Source organism: Mobula hypostoma, chromosome 1, assembly GCF_963921235.1.
Source record: "Mobula hypostoma chromosome 1, sMobHyp1.1, whole genome shotgun sequence".
In the NCBI taxonomy this organism is placed as follows: Eukaryota; Metazoa; Chordata; class Chondrichthyes; order Myliobatiformes; family Myliobatidae; genus Mobula; species Mobula hypostoma.
In genome coordinates, this window is record NC_086097.1 from 244790343 (window position 1) to 244811364 (window position 21022).

Below are 21022 nucleotides of genomic sequence, written 5' to 3' on the forward strand. Positions count from 1 at the left end.
GATGTGTGAGAATCCCTTAAGCTGGCAGCACCAGTGGTGATAAAGTGGTTTTAAAAACTTGCCCTCGTTAGCCAGAACATAATACTCAGGAGCAAGAAAGTTAAGGTACGAATTTATAAAAAAAAATGTTGGTTTGGCAACAATTGGATAGCTGTATATAGCCCTGATCAGGACACTCTGGGAAAGACATAATCCTCTCCTATAGATACTGCCTGGCCTGCTGCGTTCACCTGCATTTTTTATGCGTGTTACTTGAAATTCCAGCATCTGCAGATTTCCTCATGTTTGCGATTGTATGGAGATTCTATGGAGGAAATTCATTGTCTGGTGTGGAATATTTCAGTTACGAGGAGAGACTCGATAAACTCAGATGGTTTTCCTTGAGGCAAAAGAGGCTGACAGAAAATTTGACAGAGGTAAACAAAATTATGAGAGGCCTAGATGGCCTAAGGGATGTCTGAAACCAGAAGACAGAAGCATGTTAGAATATGGTGACAATCAAGTTCAAGTTGATTTTTATTCTCTTGTTTCGTGGATGTCTGTCTGTGAAGAGTATGAATTTCAGGTTGTATACTGTATTCATTCTCTGATATAAAAGGAACCTAAATCTAAAAATATGTTCTGTGATAATAAATTTTCTTTGAACTTTGAATAGTTGGAATCTGGAATACATTGGCTAAATAAGTAGTGAAGGCAGGCAGTCACAGAATATTTAACAACTAATCTTCATCAGCACTTAAATTACGGAGGTTACGGGCCAAATTCTGGTATATGGGATTAGCCCTGACAGGAGACAAAAAAAACTGCAGATGAAGCAAAATTCAGCAGGCTGAGAAGCATTTGTGGAAGAACGTTTCGAGTTGAGATCCTGCATCAGGTATGCATGACAAGATCTTCATTGTACCTCTCTACGTGTGGCAATATTAAACCAATTTACCAATTATTTTCCGTAATTGACATGATTGGAATGTTTTACCAAGGTGGGAAGCATTCATGTCATGTTTCCATCTCAGCAAAAAGAGATTGTAATGAGAAAATATCTCAACTGCAAAAATGATTCCTTTTCCTGGAAAAGAAATCTGTTTCTTCTGTCTCTCTGCTCTTTTTCATATTCTCTTTCCCCAATATTCACAAAGGATTTTGCACTATCGATTTATTTTGCAGTAGTGTGAAAGTAGTTTGTTTCTATATTCTATATACAGGTGTCCCCCGCTTTTCGAACGTTCGCTTTATGAAACCTCACTGTTACGAAAGACCTACATTAGTTCCCTGTTTTCGCTAACAGAAGGTGTTTTCACTGTTACGAGAAAAAGTAGCGTGCGATAAAAGACAGCGCGCGAAAAAAAGCAGCGTGCGCCCCGAATAGCCGCTGTCCTCCGAATTCGGAACTGCATTCTAGCCGGCATTGCTTAAACACATGCCTGTGAGCAGCTGTTAGCAAGATGAGTTCTGCAGTATCGGAAAAGCCTAAAAGAGCTCGTAAAGGTGGTTACACTTAGCATAAAACTAGACATAAATAAGCGTTTTGATCGTGGTGAACGAAGTACGGATAAACTGAGTTTGACTTGTGGAAGTTGTTGAAGATGATGTTGAAGAGGTTTTGGCATCCCATGACCAAGAACTGATAGATGAAGAGCTGATGCAATTGGAAGAGGAAAGGATAACAATCGAAACTGAATGCAGTAGCGAACGGACCGAAAGTGAAGTCGTCCAGGAACTGAACGTGATGCAACTGCATGAGATTTTCGCTGCAATGATAAAGTATGCCTTTAATTTTGAAAGGATACGTCGGTTTAGGGCATATTTGCAAGATGGTTTGAGTGCTTACAAAGAACTGTATGATAGAAAAATGCGCGAGGCTAGCAGTCAAACATGCCTTCAGCAGATGACGAGCCTCGACCTTTGACGTCGAGGCAGGCAGACATAGAAGAAGATGACCTGTCTGCTCTGATCGACGATGAGATGACACCTCAGTGTTCCACCACCCCAACCCCCGGGCCGCGGACAGATGCATTGCCATGGAGAATGCAGCGGTAGCCAGGACGCACCCAGCACATCTTTAAGAAAAAAGCCGAAATAAACAAGCTAATTAATTAGGTGCCGCCTGGCATGTAAATGTCAGCCCAGATCAGAGGCGATTGCCGATTGCGTCGCCTCTGATCTGGGCCGATACTTACATGCTGGGCCGCACCTAATTAATTAGCTTGTTTATTTCAGCTTTTTTCTTAAAGATGTGCTGGGTGCGTCCAGGCTACCACCGTATCCCTGCGTTCTCCGTGGATCGGTATCGGTCGGCGGCCTGGAGGGTGGGGGCCACTGCACCACCCCAACCTCCGATGACTCAGCCTAACACACCATCATCAGTGTGCTCGATGTCTTCTGGATAGTAAGTGATACTATACTGTACCTACATTATTTCTACTTTATATAGGCTGTGTATTTTTATGTGTTATTTGGTATGATTTGGCAGCTTCATAGCTTAAAGGTTACTGGAGAGCGCTTGCGCCGTGTTTTTGCTGAGAGCGCTTGCGTGAGATTTTCCGACAGAGGACAGTGCAGGCAATGATTGTAGAGAAGTATTTCTACTTTATATAGGCTGTGTATTTATCATATCATTCCTGCTTTTACTATATGTTACTGTTATTTTAGGTTTTATGTGTTATTTGGCATGACTTGGTAGGTTATTTTTGGGTCTGCGAACGCTCACAAATTTTTCCCATGTAAATAAATGGTAATTGCTTCTTTGCTTTACGACATTTCGGCTTACGAACCGTTTCATAGGAACGCTCTACCTTTGGATGGTGGGGAAACCTGTACTGCTTGTTTAACTAATGAAATAAAGTTTGAAGTAAGTATAGAGCTTAGTATTCACTCTGTAACTCTGTTTTCTTTGACAATTGGTTTATTTTTGTCACAGTGAAAGCTTTATTGGCATGCCATTCAAACAGATCATTCCATTCATAAGTACAATGAGACGAGGAAGGAGAAACAGAATGTGGGATATAGTGCTACAGTTACCGAGAAAGTCAAGTTCATGTATATTGTCATTCAACCATATACATGCACACCACCAAATTAAACAATTTTTCTCTGAACCAACGTGCACAACACAGTGCATATTACTCACATACAACACAAAATAATATTACCACAATAACTTAACAAATAATAAGGTGATTTTACAAAAGTTAAAAGGAACAACATAACGCTGCTGGCACTTTATATGTGATGAGACCTGGGTGGTGGCAGAGAGTTCAGTAGTCTCACGATCTGGTGGAAGCAGCTGTTTCCCATCTTAACAGTTCTTGGCCTAATGCTGTGCTATCTCCTGCCTGATGGTAGGGGTCAAAAAGATTGTTGGACAGATGGGAGAGCTCATTAACAATGCAAAGGGCACTGCATACTCAGCCTGATAAATATTATGGACAGGTGGAAGAGAGACCCAGCAATCATCTCACCAGTCCTTGTAATCCTTTGTGGTCAGATGTCTTGCAGGTCTTGTACCAGACAGTGATGGGGCTGATCAGGATACTCTCAATCGTGCTCCTGTAAAAATTGGTTAGGATGGGAGCAGGGTTGCCACCCTCACCTCAATCTCCTCAGGAAGTGGAGTCTCTGCTGTACTAAGGTGGCGATGAGAGCCTAATTAAGATTTGTCCATTAACTCCCAGAAACTTGTTGCTGCTAACTCAGCTAGACAAAGAAATTAAGGGCCATGACGAGGTAGACTTAGCGATCACCTATATATAGTATAACACCTGGACTGGGAGAGTGGCTTCAACAAATCCCAGGAACAACATCTGAGATCTTGGTCCAGAAAAACGAACTATTAGAAACAGCAAGGATACGGAGCGAAACCCTCAAGCTCCCTTGCCTCTGGTAGAGGACCCAAGATTGAGGGGAAAATACACATACACACCACCCATAAGGGGTGAGAAAAATAGATATATAAATAAAGTTTAAGTTAAATAAATAGTTCAGAAAAGAGAATAAAAAGTAGTGAGATAGTGTTCATGGGTTCAATGCCCAATCAGAAATGACAGAGGGGAAGAAGCTCTTCCTGAATCATTGAGTGTGTGCCTTCAGGTTCCTGTACCTCCTTCCTGATGGTATCCTAGGTGATGGGGTGTACCTTAATAATGGATGTTGCCTATCTAAGGCCTCGCTCCTTGAAGATATCTTGGATGCTGGGGAGGCTTGTGTCCATGATGGAGCTTACTTGAGTTCACAACTTTCTCCAGTTTACTTTCATCCTATGCAGTCCTCCCCTCCCTTCCAAATACCAGACAGTGATACTGCTAGTTAGAATGCTCTCCATGGTACATCTGTAGAAATTTGCGTGTGTCTTTGGTGACAACCAGATCTCCTCAAAATCCCTATGAAATATACCCGCTGTTATGCCTTCTTTGTAACTGCAATGATGTGCTGGGCCCAGGATAGTATCTCAGAGAGGTTGACACCCTGGAACTTGAAGTTGCTTCCCCTTTACACTGCTGATCCCTTGTAGAAGACTGGTGTGTTTCCTCACCTTTCTGAAGTCCACAATCAATTCTTTGGTCTTACTGACATTGAGTGCAAGGTTGTTCAGTGACACCACCCAACTGGGTGATCCTGTGCGACTTCTTGTCACCATCTGAAATTCTGCCAACAATAGTTGTGTTGTCAGCAAATTTATAGATAGCATTTGAGCTGTGCCTAGCCACACAGTCATGGCTGGAGAGAGAGTGGAGCAATGGGCTAAGCACACATCCCTTAGGTGCGCCATTGTGTTGATTATCAGTGAGGTGAAGATGTTATTTCCAATCCACACAGATGAGGAAGTTGGGGATCCAATTGCAGAAGGAGGTACGGAGGCCCTAGTTTTGGCGCTTTTTGATCAGAACTGTAGGAATAATTGTGTTAAACACTGGGGCACCATTAAGAAGGGGACTTGTTTGAGAACTTCCGATGGAAATTTTCAGATATTCCCGTTTTTGACTACTATTTCTGAAATCCACAGCTATAGCCATGGACAAATATAGTAAACAACATCGTTTTCAAGCATTTTAGAAATCTATCGTTACTCAAGGTTGATGAATCTTGAATGGCAGTCTCTGGTTGCAAGTTTGGTTCCCCTTTAAGACAACAGAAGAGAGGATGCTGTGCTGTTTAAAAGTTTGTCTAAGGAGAAGTGGGTTTTGACTTCCACTATTGACTATTCTGCTGGCAAACGTACAAATTAAAGATATTAGAGCAAGATTGCTATACCAGAGGGACATCAGAGATTGTTTTGTTTTTTGTTTCTCGGATTCTTAGTTATCCCCAGCTATTCCGGACACAGTGATGCAGCTTACTGGTTTCACAATTCACTGCCAAGATAGGACAGCTGAGTCTCTGTAGACAGTGATTGATTCTCTTGATAGACTGGGCTGGGTTCACCACTTTTTGCAATTTCTTACAATCTTGTGTCAAGCTGTGATACAGCCAGATATTCTTTCTGTGAATCACTGTAAAAATAGGGAGGCAGCAACAGTGACATGCCGAATTTCTTTAGCCTTCTGAGGAAGGAGAGGGGCTGGTGTGCTTTCTTCATTCACCTTGGTGTCCACATGGCTTGAGCATGATAAATTCTCAACCACTTCCATCTCTATACCATTGATAGAAGCAGGGAAATACAAGAGGTCCAGGTACAACCTCCAGAATGTCATCTCACGTGTGAAGTGGCAATTCCAGACCAAACTTGAAAGACTGAAGAGTGCTCGACAGCTGTGGTAGGGCTTGAATGCTATCACCTCCTACAAAGTGAAATCAAGTGACGTAGGTGACAATAAGGTTTCGCTCCCAGATGAGCTCAATGCCTTTTATGCTCGCTTTGGTTGTCAAAAGATGGAGGCACCTTCAGGAACTCCGACAGCCCCCGATGATCCTGTGATTTCTGTCTCTGATGCTGACATGAGAGCATCCTTCAGGAGGGTGACCCACGGAAAGCATCTGGCCCAGACAGGGTACATGACTAAGTACTGAAGACCTGGACTGATCACCGGGCTGCAGCACTCAGTGATATCTTTAACCTCTTGCTTCAGCAGTCTGAGTACCCACCTGCTTCGATTATACTGGTGCCCAAGAAGAACGTGGTATACCTGCACAGTTTGTTGTCTTTTGCACGCTGGTTGTCTGCACTGTTGGGTATGGTCTTTCATTGATTGTATTATGGTTATTGGATTCATTGACCATGTTCAGAAGAAAATGAATCTCAGGGTTGTATATGGTGACATATATGTATTTTGATAATATACCTTGAACTTTGGATTGCAGAGGGACTGGAGGGCTGGCGTTGTTGTGTGCCATGACCAGCCTCTGGAAGCCTTTCATGGTAATAGGTGTCAGACCACTGGGCAGTAGTAATTAAGGCATGTTACTTTAATTTTCTTCAGTACCATGAATTTGATTGGCGTTCAGAGGGGTTAAACATGACTTGGTACTCCTGCCAGCTGTATGTACATAGGATCTGAGGAAATGGCCAGGATTCCATCCAGGTCAGTTGCTTTCCATGGGTTCACTCCCAGCAGGCTGGACTGACATCTACGATGGTGACCTTCACTACATGCACAGCAGAGGCTGTCAGGGCTTCTAGTGTCATTTCATTAACCTGTTACTCAAAACATCCATAGAAAATAATTGAGCTTATCAGGGAGGGATACCTTGTTGCCAATGATACTACCTGACCTGGTTTTGTAGCCCAATATATCATGCAACCTTTGCCACTACTGACAGAGCATAGAACAGAACAACAGAGGAACAGGACCTTCTGCCTACACAATATCCTTATCCTTCCATTTCCCTCACATTCATGTACATCTTCAACTCTGTGCAAAAACTTGCCCCCCCCCCCATCTCCTTTGAACTTGCCTCCTTAAATCTTAAATGCATGCCACCTGGTATTGTCTGTCTGCTCTATGCCTCCCATTATATTATAAACCTCTCTCAGATTTCCCCTCAGCCTCCTCTGACGGGAGATCTGAGTTTGTCCAACCTCTCATCACAGCACATGCCTTCCTATCCAGACAGCATCCTGGTAAACCTTTTCTGCTCTCTCTGCAAAGCCTCATCATCCTTCCTGTTATGGGATGACCAGTACTGTATGCAATACAACAGATATGGCCAAACTAGAGTTCTATAAAGCTGCAACATTAATTCCTGACTTTTGAAATCAATGTCTTTACAAATAAGCACAAGCATGCCATAAACGTAAGCCGCCTTAATCACTCTATCACCTGTAGCCACTTTCAGGGACCCCAAGTAATCAACAGTATTAAGAGTCTTGCTAATTTGGTTTGGCATTCTTCCTTGGCATCCACAATTAGTTTACAAAGATCATACCTAGATTTTTGGAATAGGTCATGGTCACCCAATTTAAATACTTCAGACCTGAACTTCAATTGGGAAGTGAGTCCCTCAGTTCATCCATAGTTTCTGGTTGGGGAACACTTGGACTGACTTCATCAATATGTAAAGAGCCATCACAAAGCTGAAGAAAGTGGATGGTATTTCTTTTTGTGTGTAGAGATGTATAAAAATTTCCATCTTATTAACTTTTAAACAAGCCCATTTTTGCTGTTTCTTTGAAATCTTTTTGTCAAAAGAGAAACTGAAATACTGCTTTCAAAATGACTGGGCTTGGAGCAGAAATTTTGTATTGAAGTACTCGTCATTGTATGGCCAGCTTAGTTTTTTTAAGGTTTCATTGCTGCTCTTTGTTCTCAGAATCAGATTTATTGTCACTGTCATATGATGTGAAATTTGTTGCATGAGATTCGGCCAACATTGGTGAATTAAAGCTTGCCTAAAAGCTGTGCCTCACCACAGACTTGAAGAGAGAAAGAGTGTGTGTGTTTGGCCTCCGTTGGTCGTGGTTGACCATGGGTTCTGCGCCTCTGGTAGTCACTGAGACTGGCCTCTCCAGGGCTCAAGCCAGTGCAGAGTTGACATGAAGATCAGTCTGTTGCCCATGCAGTGGGACCTCCCTCTCCATGCTGATGACAGGGTCCAAAGGAACGAAGGAAGTCGATACAGTTTGGTGCCAGCAGCATCGCAGGAGTTGCTGTGCTAGTGCTGGGTACAGCAGTCAGCCGCCTTCGGGACTCCGGAGAGAGTAGGGTAGTAGAATAAGCACACATCCTTGAGGTGACCTTGTGTTTATAGTGAGGAGATGTTTTTACCGTTTGGCACTGACTGGTCTCTCAATAAGGAAACTGAGGATCCAGTTGCAGAGAGATGCAGAGGCCCAAGTTTTGAAGCTTGTTGATTAGTATTGAGGGACTGATGGTGTTGAACACCGCGCTGTAATCATTAAACTGACCTACAGTATGCCTTGTGGTTGTCTAGTGCTCCAAAGCAGAGTGGAGAGCCATTGAGATTTGCATTCACTGTAGACTTGTAACTGCAGTAGGTAAGTTGCTGCAGCAGGTCCAGGTCCAGGCCCAAAAGTAGAACTGAGTTAAAGATTTATGTTTATTAGAGTCTGTAGTGGGCAGCTCTGGTTGCAGTATGTGCAGCCCACAGTATTTGAATAATCTCTACAAAAATGTTCTGCTTGGCTCAGTATCACTGAGGTACTGATACTATGTGCTAATTCGTCTTCAGTCCCAAACTCTGTTTCAGAACATTTTTTAATACAGGTTGACCTTCACTAATCCGGCACCATTGGGACCTGAGGAGTGCCAGATTAGTGAAAATGCCAAATTACAGAAGGATCACATTAAGCAATAGCTAACCATAGAAACCATAGAAAAACTACAGCACAAAAACAGGCCTTTTGGCCCTTCTTGGCTGTGCCGAACCATTTTCTGCCTAGTCCCACTGACCTGCACACGGACCATATCCCTCCATACACCTCCCATCCATGTATCTGTCCAATTTATTCTTAAATGTTAAAAAAGAACCCGCATTTACCACCTCGTTTGGCAGCTCATTCCATGCTCCCACCACTCTCTGTGTGAAGAAGCACCCCCTAATGTTCCCTTTAAACTTTTCCCCCCTCACCCTTAACCCATGTCCTCTGGTCTTTTTCTCCCCTTGCGTCCCCTTCGCTACATCGACGACTGCATTGGCGCTGCTTCCTGCACGCATGCAGAACTCGTTGACTTTATTAACTTTGCCTCCAACTTTCACCCTGCCCTCAAGTTTACCTGGTCCATTTCCGACACCTCCCTCCCCTTTCTAGATCTTCCTGTCTCTGTCTCTGGAGACAGCTTATCCACTGATGTCTACTATAAGCCTACTGACTCTCACAGCTATCTGGACTATTCCTCTTCTCACCCTGTCTCTTGCAAAAATGCCATCCCCTTCTCGCAATTCCTCCGTCTCCACCGCATCTGCTCTCAGGATGAGACTTTTCATTCTAGGATGAGGGAGATGTCTTCCTTTTTTAAAGAAAGGGGCTTCCCTTCCTCCACTATCAACTCTGCTCTTAAACGCATCTCCCCCATTTCACGTACATCTGCTCTCACTCCATCCTCCCACCACCCCACTAGGAATAGGGTTCCCCTGGTCCTCACCTACCACCCCACCAGCCTCCGGGTCCAACATATTATTCTCCATAACTTCCGCCACCTCCAACAGGATCCCACCACTAAGAACATCTTTCCCTCCCCGCCTCTCTCTGCATTCCGCAGGGATCGCTCCCTACGCAACTCCCTTGTCTATTCGTCCCCTCCCATCCCTCCCCACTGATCTCCCTCCTGGCACTTAACCGTGCCCTTACACTTCCTCCCTTAGCACCATTCAGGGCCCCAAACAGTCCTTCCAGGTGAGGCTATACTTCACCTGTGAGCCGACTGGGGTGATATACTGCATCCGGTGCTCCCGATGTGGCCTTTTATATATTGGCGAGACCCGACGCAGACTGGGAGACCGCTTTGTTGAACATCTACGCTCTGTCCGCTAGAGAAAGCAGGATCTCCCAGTGGCCACACATTTTAATTCCACATCCCATTCCCATTCTGACATGTCTATCCACGACCTCATCTACTGTAAAGAGGAAGCCACACTCAGGTGGGAGGAACAACACCTTATATTCCGTCTGGGTATCCTCCAACCTGATGGCATGAACATCGACTTTTCTAACTTCCGCTAAGGCCCCACCTCCCCCTCGTACCCCATCTGTTACTTATTTTTATGCACACATTCTTTCTCTCACTCTCCTTTTTCTCCCTCTGTCCCTCTGAATATACCTCTTGCCCATCCTCTGGGTCTCCCCCCCACCCTTGTCTTTCTTCCCGGACCTCCTGTCCCATGATCCTCTCGTATCCCCTTTTGCCTATCACCTGTCCAGCTCTTGGCTCTATCCCTCCCCCTCCTGTCTTCTCCTATCATTTTGGATCTCCCCCTCCCCCTCCAACTTTCAAATCCCTTACTCACTCTTCCTTCAGTTAGTCCTGACGAAGGGTCTCAGCCTGAAACGTCGACTGCACCTCTTCCTACAAATACTGCCTGGCCTGCTGCGTTCACCAGCAACTTTGATGTGTGTTGTTGTCAGTGGAAAAAACCTGCTTGCATTCACTCTATCTATACCCATCATAATTTTAAATACCGCTATCAAATCTCCCGTCATTCTTCTACGCTCCAGGGAATAAAGTCCTAACCTATTCAACCTAATCTGGCACCCTTGGGATCTGAGGAGTGCCGGATTAGTAAAAATGCTGAAATACAGAAGGATCACATTAAGCATAATCAGTGCCGGATTATCGAAGGAACCGGATTACAGGTAGTCAGATTAGTGAAGGTCGACCTATATTCTGTAGTTTTTTGACAAGAATCAAATGAAACGGGTTGACTGAATAAATATATATCGGAAGGCAAATTCCCTTGACAGAATGACACATATACTGCATTGACCAGGTCGATTCCCAGAAGTCATAGTTAAATTGTGAGACTTCAATATATGGGATTTCTGAAGTGTAAAGATAAAAATGATGCTGCCTCCACCATACTTTATAGTAGGGATGGTGTTACCTGGCTAATGCACAGTACTAAATTTATGCCATATCTACTGTTTAGTGTTGAGGCCATAAAGTTCCAATTTAGTTTCAACCGACTACAAGACCTTCTTTCACATCTTTACAGTATCTTCCAAGTGACGTTTTGCAAAATCTTTACGCAAAGGATGTGCTTTTTTTTAAGCAGTCTGTGTGGTGTGAATCTGATGCTGCACATCAGTCAGATGACATAGAAACATAGAAAACCTGCAGCACACAATGCTGTGCCGAACATGTACTTTAGAAATTACCCAGGTTTACCCATAGCCCTCTATTTTTCTAAGCTCCATGTATCTATCCAGGAGTCTCTTAAAAGACCCTATTGAATCCTCCTCCACCACCGTTGCCGGCGGCCCATTCCACACACTCTCCACTCTCTGCGTAAAAAAACTTACCTCTGACATCTCCTCTGTACCTACTTCTAAGCACCTTAAAACGTTGTCCTCTCGTGCTAGCCATTTCAGCCCTGGGAAAAAGCCTCTGACTATCCACACGATCAATGCCTCTCATCATCTTATACACCTCTATCAGATCATCTCTCATCCTTCGTCACTCCAAGGAGAAAAGGCCAAGTTCACTCAATCTATTCTCATAAGGCATGCTCCCCAATCCAGGCAACATCCTTGTAAATCTCCTCTGCATCCTTTCTATGGTTTCCACATCCTTCCTGTACTGAGGTGACCAGAACTGAGCACGGTACTCCAAGTGGGGTCTGACCAGGGTCCTATGCAGCTGTAACATTACCCCTTGCCTCTTAAACTCAATCCCATGGTTGATGAAGGCCAATTCACCATATGCCTTCTTAACCACAGAGTCAACCTACGTAGCAGCTTCGAGTGTCCTATGGACTGGGACCCCAAGATCCCTCTGATCGACCACACTGCCAAGAGTCTTACCATTAATATTATATTCTGCCATCGTATTTGACCTACCAAAATGAACCACCTCATACTTATGTGGGGTGAACTCCATCAGCCACTTCTCAACCCAGTTTTGCATTGTATTGATGTCCTGCTGTAACCTCTGACAGCCCTCCACACTATCCAAAACACCCCCCAACCTTTGTGTCATCAGCAAATTTACTAACCCATCCCTCCACTTCCTCATCCAGGTCATTTATAAAAATCACAAAGAGAAGGGGTCTCAGAACAGATCCCTGAGACGCACCACTGGTCACCGACCTCTGTGCGGAATATGACCCGTCTACAACCACTCTTTGCCTTCTGTGGTCAAGCCAATTCTGGATCCACAAAGCAATGCCCCCTTGGATCCCATGTCTCCTTACTTTCTCAATAAACCTTGCATGGGGTACCTTATCAAATGCCTTGTTGAAATCCATATACACTACATCTACGGCTGTACCTTCATCAACGCGTTTAGTCACATCCTCAAAAAATTGAATCAGGCTCGTAAGGCACGACCTGCCTTTGACAAACCATGCTGACTATTCCTAATCATGTTATTCCTTTCCAAATGTTCATAAATCCTACCTCTCAGGATCTTTTCCATCAACTTACCAACCGCTGAATAAGACTCACTGGTCTATAATTTCCTGGGCTATCTCTATTCCCTTTGTTGAATAAGGGAACAACACCTGCAACCGTCCAATCCTCCAGAACCTCCCCTGTCCCCACTGATGATGCAAGGATCATTGCCAGAAGCTCAGTAACCTCCTCCCTCGCCTCCAACAGTAGCCTGGGTTACATCTCATCTGTTCCCGGAGACTTATCCAACTTGATGCTTTCCAAAAGCTCCAACACATCCTCTTTCTTAATATCTATATGCTCAAGCTTTTTAGTCTGCTGTAAGTCATCCCTACAGTCACCGAGATCCTTTTCCGTAGTGAATACTGAAGCAAAGTATTCATTAACTACCTCAGCTATCTCCTCCAGTTCCGTACACACTTTTCCACTGTCACACTTGATTGGTCCTATTGTCTCACATCTTATCCTCTTGCTCTTCACATACTTGTAGAATGCCTTGGGGTTTTCTTTAATCCTGCTTGCCAAGGCCTTCTCATGGCCCCTTCTTGCTCCCCTAATTTCATTCTTATTCTCCTTCTTGCTAGCCTTATAATCTTCTAGATCTCTATCATTACCTAGTTTTTGGAACCTGTCGTAAGCTTTTCTTCTTGACTAGGTTTTCAACAGACTTTGTACACCACAGTTTCTGTTACCGTACCATCCTTTCCCTGTCTCATTGGAACATACCTGTGCAGAACGCCACGCAAATATCCCCTGAACGCTTGCCACATTTCTGCCATACATTTCTCTGAGAACATCAGTTCCCCATTTATGCTTCCAAGTTCCTGCCTGGTAGCTTCATATTTCCCCTTACTCCAAATAAACACTTTCCTAACTTGCTAGTTCCTATCCCTCTCCAATGCTATGGTAAAGTTGATAGAACTGTGATCACTATCTCCAAAATGCTCTTCCACTGAGAGACCTGACACCTTAGCAGGTTCATTTCCCAATACCAGATCAAGAACAGCCTCTCCTCTTGTAGGCTTCATATTGTGTCAGGAAACCTTCCTGAACATACTTAACAAACTCCACCCCATCTAAACCCCTTGCTCTCTGGACATGCCAATCAATATTTGGGAAAGTGAAATCTCCCACCACGACAACCCTGATATTATTACACCTTTCCAGAATCTGTCTTCCTATCTGCTCCTCGATGTCCCTGTTACTATTGGATGGTCTATAAAAAGACACGCAGTAGGGCTATTGACCACTTCCTGAAAGACAACTACCCGAAGCTTACTGCCAGAGCAAACTATGGAGTGACTTCAAATGAAGAAAATTGATGTCCTTGAGTGGCCCAAGTCAAGGGTCCTGACCTTAACTCAATCCAACATTTCTGGCAAGATCTCAAGATTGAGATCCACTGCTGCTCCCCAACTAACCTGGCACAGCTTGAGCAATTTTGCAAGGAAGAATGGGAAAATCTTGCTCCATCACATGGTACAAAGCTAATAGAGACATCCAAAAACACTACTAGCTGCAATAGCTGCATGAGGTGGTTCAACTAAGTACTGAGCAAAGGGGGGGGGGTGGGTGGGGGTGAATTCTTTTGAACAACTGACTTTTCAGTTTTTCTTGACAATTTTCCTTGTTTTTTTTTAGAGTTCTACTGTGAAAAAAAGCAGCATTTATAGTACTTGAAGAAACTGGCATCACAATATTTTCAGTGGGGGTTGAGTCACTCAAATGAAATGGAAACTGTTTTCACAACAGGATAAGCTGCATCTGCAATGATGTAGAAATGCACACTTGTTAAGCTGCTGCAAAAATACTCACTGTACCATTTGACCTGAATTTTTCCATTATTTTATTTAATGCTCAATTCCAGCCTCCGTAGTATTTTGCTTTTTGAAATATTAGCTCCTGTTGTCCATTGCTGTTGCAATAATTAATTGAATGCTATCACTTATTTATTGGTGAGGCTTATGCTGCCCACAGATGGATGCGAGGATGACAGAATAGTTGTCATCAGGCCTTACACGTTCCGGCATTTCCTGTATCATAGACGTGTATTTATCAGGCACTTCTCCAATTGCATGTCATATTTTGAGTGTTTAAGGATTGGAGTCTTTGGAGGATGCATTTATGATTATATTTTCAGTGTAAACTGACTTCACTAATCAATCAACTTGAAGTCCCTGGAAATGACGTCAAATTCCTGTCATTAACCTAGTTCACCTTTCTTTAGACTTGAACTGTTACTTCATTTTAATTTTACGTCTAAGTGCTTATTTGTGAGCAACTCTCAGCCACTGGTCTATATTGTTACTGACTGCTCATGATGCTGATGGTTTAGGGCAGCAATGATGGTCTTCCATCTCTGGTGGTATTCAGTGCTTTCTTCATTGTGTTAGTAGCTCGGTTTTCACTACTGTCAGTCTTGCAAGTTCTGCGTGGAGACTCAGGAATACCATCGCACTCAGATGTAGAAGGATTCTTCATTGCTGTTTCCATAACAGTTGTGTTTTACAGTCAGGGTTGTTAGCCCTGAGCTGAACCCCCGAACCTGGATGATCGGAAGACCACTCTTAGTCTGGCCTCTACCATTCGCCCTGTTTGGCATGGGTGACTCTACCAAGAGCCAAAGCAATAAAGCCCTGTCTCCGGTCATCGTATCTCTCTGGCTAATTGAGGCACGCAAGCCTCCACGACAAGGTTGTGGTCCTCTTGGAGGTTATTTTATTAAGACCTCCTTAATTGTGTCTTACACCTGTGACTTTTAAAAAATATTATGCTAAAAGATCGATTTTTAAAAAATATCACTGATATCCCTGAGCAGATTGTTCTGCATAGTGATTATCCAGTCTAAACTTGATTTCTTCCCACATCAAGTGGACCACATCAATGCACACTTAAAACTGAATAAGATGTGAATGAATTGCTGCTTCATCTGGAAGGGAGGTTTACTCAGTCTCTAAATGTGACCCAGAGAATCCCAATTCCCTACCTGGCTCCCACTTCACACATAAATACTTTCAACTAATAAAGTTGTATCAAATTCCATTGAAACTCAAGGAACAACCTGGCTTCTAGACTCAACTGAATTTATTTAGCCATTACAGTTCTGCATTTCACATTTCAATATTTGCTGTTCTTGTAATCTATCTTATTTTCGTCCAATCTTCACCTTGTTCTTACTAGTTTTCACCACTTTCTCTCATCTGGCTGTATATACCACCAGTTGTATCATTCGATCCCTTTTATCTCTCACTTTTTCAAAGGCCTCTTCATAGATGCTGTTTGACATGCTGAGTATTTCTAGCATTTCTTTTTTACTTTAGGTTTCTCGTACAGAGTCATAGAGAAGTACAGCACAGAAACAAGCCCCTTTGGCCTATCTAGTCCGTGCCGCAACCATTTAAGCTGCCTGCTCCCATTGACCTACACTGGGACCATAGCCCTCCATATCCCTACCATCCATGTACCTATCCAAGCTTCTCTTAAGTTTTGAAATCAAGCTTGCATGACCCACTTGTGCTTGGCAGGTCATTCCATACCCACATGACCTGTTGAATGAAGAAGTTTTCTATCATGTTCCCCTTAAACTTGTCACCTTTCACCTTTAATGCATTACTTCTGGTTGTAGTCCCACCCAACCTCAGTGGAAAATGCTTGCTTGCATTGACCCAAACTATCCTGTACTTCGGTGACCAAAACTGCACACAATACTGCAGTTCGGCCTCACCAACATATTATACAACTTCAACATAACATTCTTTCTTCTGTACTCAGTACATTGATTTATGAAGGCCATTGTGCCAAAAGCTTTCTTTATGACACCACTTTCAACTAATTCTGGACCTGTATTCCCAGATTCCTTTGTTCTACTACATTCCTCACTGTTCAGTTTGTGTGAGCTACCCTGGTTGGTCCTACTGAAGTGCAGAACCTCACAGTTATATGCATTAAATTCTGCCTGCCATTTTTTAGCCCATTTTTCCAGCTGATGCAGATCCCTCTGCAAGTCATGATAGCCTTCCTCACTGTCCACTATACCCCCAATCTTGGTGTAGTATCTACCTCTGAACCCAGTTAGTCCATCTCACTGTTTTCTACTCTATTTCCTTGCACTTTTTTAAAAAAATCCTTGCGTATTAACCAAGTTTCTTCTGAAAGCTCATGGGTGGTACAGTAGTGTAGTCGTTTTGAAGTGCTGCCAATCACTGAGCAGTGTTAAATTCTCATCGCTTTCCATAAGGAGTTCTCCCCATGACAGTTTGGGTTTTTTTTTATAAAATAAGCCAAAGTCAGCATGATTTCTATGAGGGGAGATCTTGCCTAACAAATCTGTTAGAATTCTTCAAGGAAGTAACAAGCAGGGTGGACAAAGGAGATGCTGTGGATGTCATTTGCTTGGATTTTGAGAAGGCATTTGATAAGGTCCCACACATGAGGCTGCTTAACAAGGTAAAATCCTATGGTGTTATAGGGAAGACAGTGGCCTGGATAGAGGAATGACTGACAGCTAGGAGGCAGCAAGTGGGAATACAGGGGGCCTTTTCTGGTTGGCTACCAGTGAGTAGTGGTGTTCCTCAGGGGTCAGTATTGGCACTGCTATTTTTCACATTGTTTGTCAGTGATTTGGATAATGGAATTGATGGCTTTGGGGCAAAGTTTGTGGATGATACGAAAATAGGTGGAGGGGTGGTAATGCTGAGGAAGCAATGCATTTGCAGCAGGACTTAGACAAACTGGAAGAATGGGCAAAAAAATGGCAGATGGAATAGTGTGTTGGGAAATGTATGATAATGCATGTTGGTAAAAAGAACAATAGTGCAGACTATTAACTAAATGGGGAGAAGGTTCAAACATCAGATGTGCAGAGGGACTTGAGATTCCTCATGCAAGATTCCCAGAAGGTTAATAGAAACAGAAAACCAACAGCACAATACAGGCCCTTTGGCCCACAATGCTGTGCCGAACATGTCCTTACTTTAGAAATTACCTAGGGTTACTCACAGCCCTCTGTTTTCCTAAGCTCCATGTACCTATCCAGGAGACTCTTAAAAGACCCTATCGTATCCGCTTCCACCAACGTCGCCAGTTACCTCTCATCCTCCGCTCCAAGGAGAAAAGGCCAAGTTCATCAACCTGTTCTCATAAGGCATGCTCCCCAATCCAGGCAACATCCTTGTACATATGTTGTGCATGCTTTGACCAGAACTGAGCACAGTACTCCAAGTGGGGTCTGACCAGGGTCCTATATAGCTGCAACATTACCTGTCAGCTCCGAAACTCAATCCCACAGTTGATGAAGGCCAGTACACCGTATGCCTTCTTAACCACTGAGTCAAGCAGCATAGCAGCTTTGAGTGTCCAATCGATTCCGGTCCCACGATCCCTCTGATCCTCCACGCTGCCGAGAGTCTTATCATTAATACTATATTCTGCCATCATATTTGACCTACCAAAATGAAACACCTCACACTTATCTGGGTTGAGCTCCATTTGCTACTTCTCAGCCCAGTTTTGCATCCTATTGATGTCCCGCTATAACCTCTGACAGCCTTCCACGCTTTCTACAACACCCCCAACCTTTGTCATCAGCAACTTTACTAACCCATCCCTCCAGTTCCTCATCCAGGTCATTTATAAAAGTCATGAAGAGAAGGGGTCCCAGAGCAGATCCCTGAGGCACACCATTGGTCACCGACCTCTGTACAGAATATGACCCATCTTCAATCACTCTTTGTCTTCTGTGGACAGGCCAGTTCTGAATCCACAAAGCAATGTCCCCTTGGATCCCATGCCCCCTTACCTGCATGGGGTACCTTATCAAATGCCTTGCTGAAATCCATATTTACTGCTCTACCTTCATCAACATATTTAGTCACATCCTGAAAAAATTCAATCAGGCTTGTTAGGCATGACCTGCCTTTGACAAAGCCATGCTGACTACTCCTAATCATATTATGCCTCTCCAAACTTTCATAAATCCTGCCTCTCAGGATCTTTTCCATCAACTTATCAACCACTGAAGTAAGACTCAGTGGTCTATAATTTCCTAGGCTTTCTCTACTCCCTTTCCTGAATAAGAGAACAACATCTGCAATCCTCCAATCCTCTGGAACCTCCCCCGTCCCCATTGATGATGCAAAGATCATCGCCAGAGGCTCAGCAGTCTCTTTCCTCGCCTCCTAAAGTAGCCTGGGGTACATCTCGTCCGGTCCTGGTGACTTATCCGACTTGATGCTTTTCAAAAGCTCCAGCACATCCTCTTTCTTAATGTCTATATGCTCAAGCTTTTCATTCTGCTGTAAGTCATCCCTACAATTGCCAAGATCCTTTTCCGTAGTGAATACTGAAGCAAAGTAGTCATTAAGTGCCTTTGCTATCTCCTCGGGTTCCATTCACACTTTTCCACTGTCACACTTGATTGGTCCTATTCTCTCATGTTTTATCCTCTTGCTCTTGTAGAATGCCTTGGGGTTTTCCTTAACCCTGTCTGCCAAGGCCTTCTCATGGCACCTTCTGGCTCTCCTAATTTCATTCATAAACTCCTTCCTGCTAGTCTTATAATCTTCTAGATCTCTATCATTACCTAGTTTTTTGAACCTTTCACCACGACGACCCTGTTATTATTACACTTTTCCAGAATATGTCTCCCTATCTGCTCCTCAATGTCCCCGTTACAATTGGGTGGTCTATAAAAAAACACCCGGTAGAGTTATTGACCCCCTTCCTGCCCCTAACTTCTACCCACAGAGACTCAGTAGACAATCTCTCCATGACCACCTACTTTTTTGCAGCCATGACAATATCTCTGCTCAGCCGTGCCACACCTCCACCTCTTTTGCCTCCCTCCCTGTCCTTTCTGAAACATGTAAAATCTGGCACTCTTAAGTAACCATTCCTGCCCCTGAACCATCCAGTAATGGCCACATCATCACAGCTCCCAAGTACTGATCCATGCTCTAAGCTCATTCACTTTCTTCATAATATTCCTTGCATTAAAATAGACATGTCTCAAACCATCAGTCTGAGTGCATCCCTTCTCTGTCACCTGCTTATACTCCCTCTTGCACTGCCTACAAGCTTTCTCTATTTGTGAGCCAACCGCCCCTTCCACTGTCTCTTCAGTTCGGTTCCAACCCCACCAACTTTGGTCCCCCTTGGATTCAAGTACATCCTGACCTAATTTACAGGTTGACTCTGTAGTAAAGAAGGTAAATGCAATGTTGGCGTTTATTTCAAGGGTAGTAGAATATAAGAGGAAGGAGATAATGCTGAGGCTTTACAAGACACTAGTCAGGCAGCACTTTGGAAAGAATGTGCTGTCATTGGAGAAAGTCCAGAGGAGGTTGACGAGAATGATTCAGGGATTGAAGGGGTTAACATATGAGGAGCATTTGGCAGAATTTGGCCTGTAGCGACTGGAATTTGGAAGAATGCATGGGGATAAGGTGGATGTGGGGAGGATGTTTCCTATGGTGGGGGGTAACCGGAACTTGAGGGTACAGCCTCAAAATTTAGGGACGACCGTTTAGAGCACAGGTAAGGAGGATTTTTTTGAGCCAGAGTAGTGGAATGCTCTGCCACAGACTGTGGTGGAGGCCATGTCCATAGGTAGATTTAAAATGGAAGTTGATAGTTTCCTGATTGGTCAGAGCATCCAAGAATATGGCGAGAAAGCAGATATTTTGGGTTTTTGGGATTCTGGATGGAATGGCGGAGCAGACTCAATGGGCCGAATGGTCTAATTCTGTTCTTCTGTCTTATAGTCTTACTATGAGTTTACAAAGTAATTATTCCTTTCGCTGGAACGCTGACTCAATCATGTCTGGTAATAATATTGAAATCAGAATTCACTCTCCTTTCAGAATAGATCTTTTAGTGAGAATTGCTTCAAAACATGGGATAATTTGTCATCTTTTATAGAAGTCACTTTAATTCCAAATTGAGTTTAGTACCCTGCAGATTATTTAACTTAATAGTAAAAATATTAATACTCTAATGATGTTGTATGGTAAAAATGACCTTCCTTTTGGCTTTTGTAGGTACATCAAAAGATGGAGCGCTGGATGAAGATGATTTCACAAGGGCATTTAATGATGTGCCTACTGTGCAGGTAACTGTATGAATTACTATGGTTGGATTTTTGATAATTAAAAAAATATATACCTGGTAACCTTTGGGGTTATGATTTTTTTTTGCAAAATTTATTGCCTGTGTGCATATGCAAAAAGTAAATGTATTTTATTAGCTAGCTCTATGAATTATTATGGTTGGATTTTTGAAAATTAAAAAATATATACCTGGTAACCTTTGGGGATATGATTTTTTTTTGCAAAATTTATTGCATGTGTGCATATGCAAAAAGTAAATGTATTTTATTAGGACATAGAGAAGATTTGGAGTGAGGATTTCTCCTCTCATCCCCATTGAGTTCCAGTGTGCAGGATCACTGGAATGCCAGTCTAAATAAATATCTTTCATTTTTAGAAGTCAAATTAACTACAGTGAATATCACCATTATGTGCCGTG

General features: G+C 43.3%; 1 protein-coding gene across 31 annotated transcripts in view; it reads left to right on the plus strand.

Moving 5' to 3' along the window:
• clasp2 (cytoplasmic linker associated protein 2) overlaps window positions 1-21022 on the plus strand; it is a 354796-nt gene that overhangs the window by 147602 nt on the left and 186172 nt on the right. For all 31 annotated transcript variants that reach the window (XM_063066415.1, XM_063066422.1, XM_063066446.1 and 28 more), the window contains one exon: window positions 20536-20606. In XM_063066415.1, the coding sequence (XP_062922485.1) occupies window positions 20536-20606 (71 nt within the window). The remainder of the gene's footprint in view (window positions 1-20535; window positions 20607-21022) is intronic.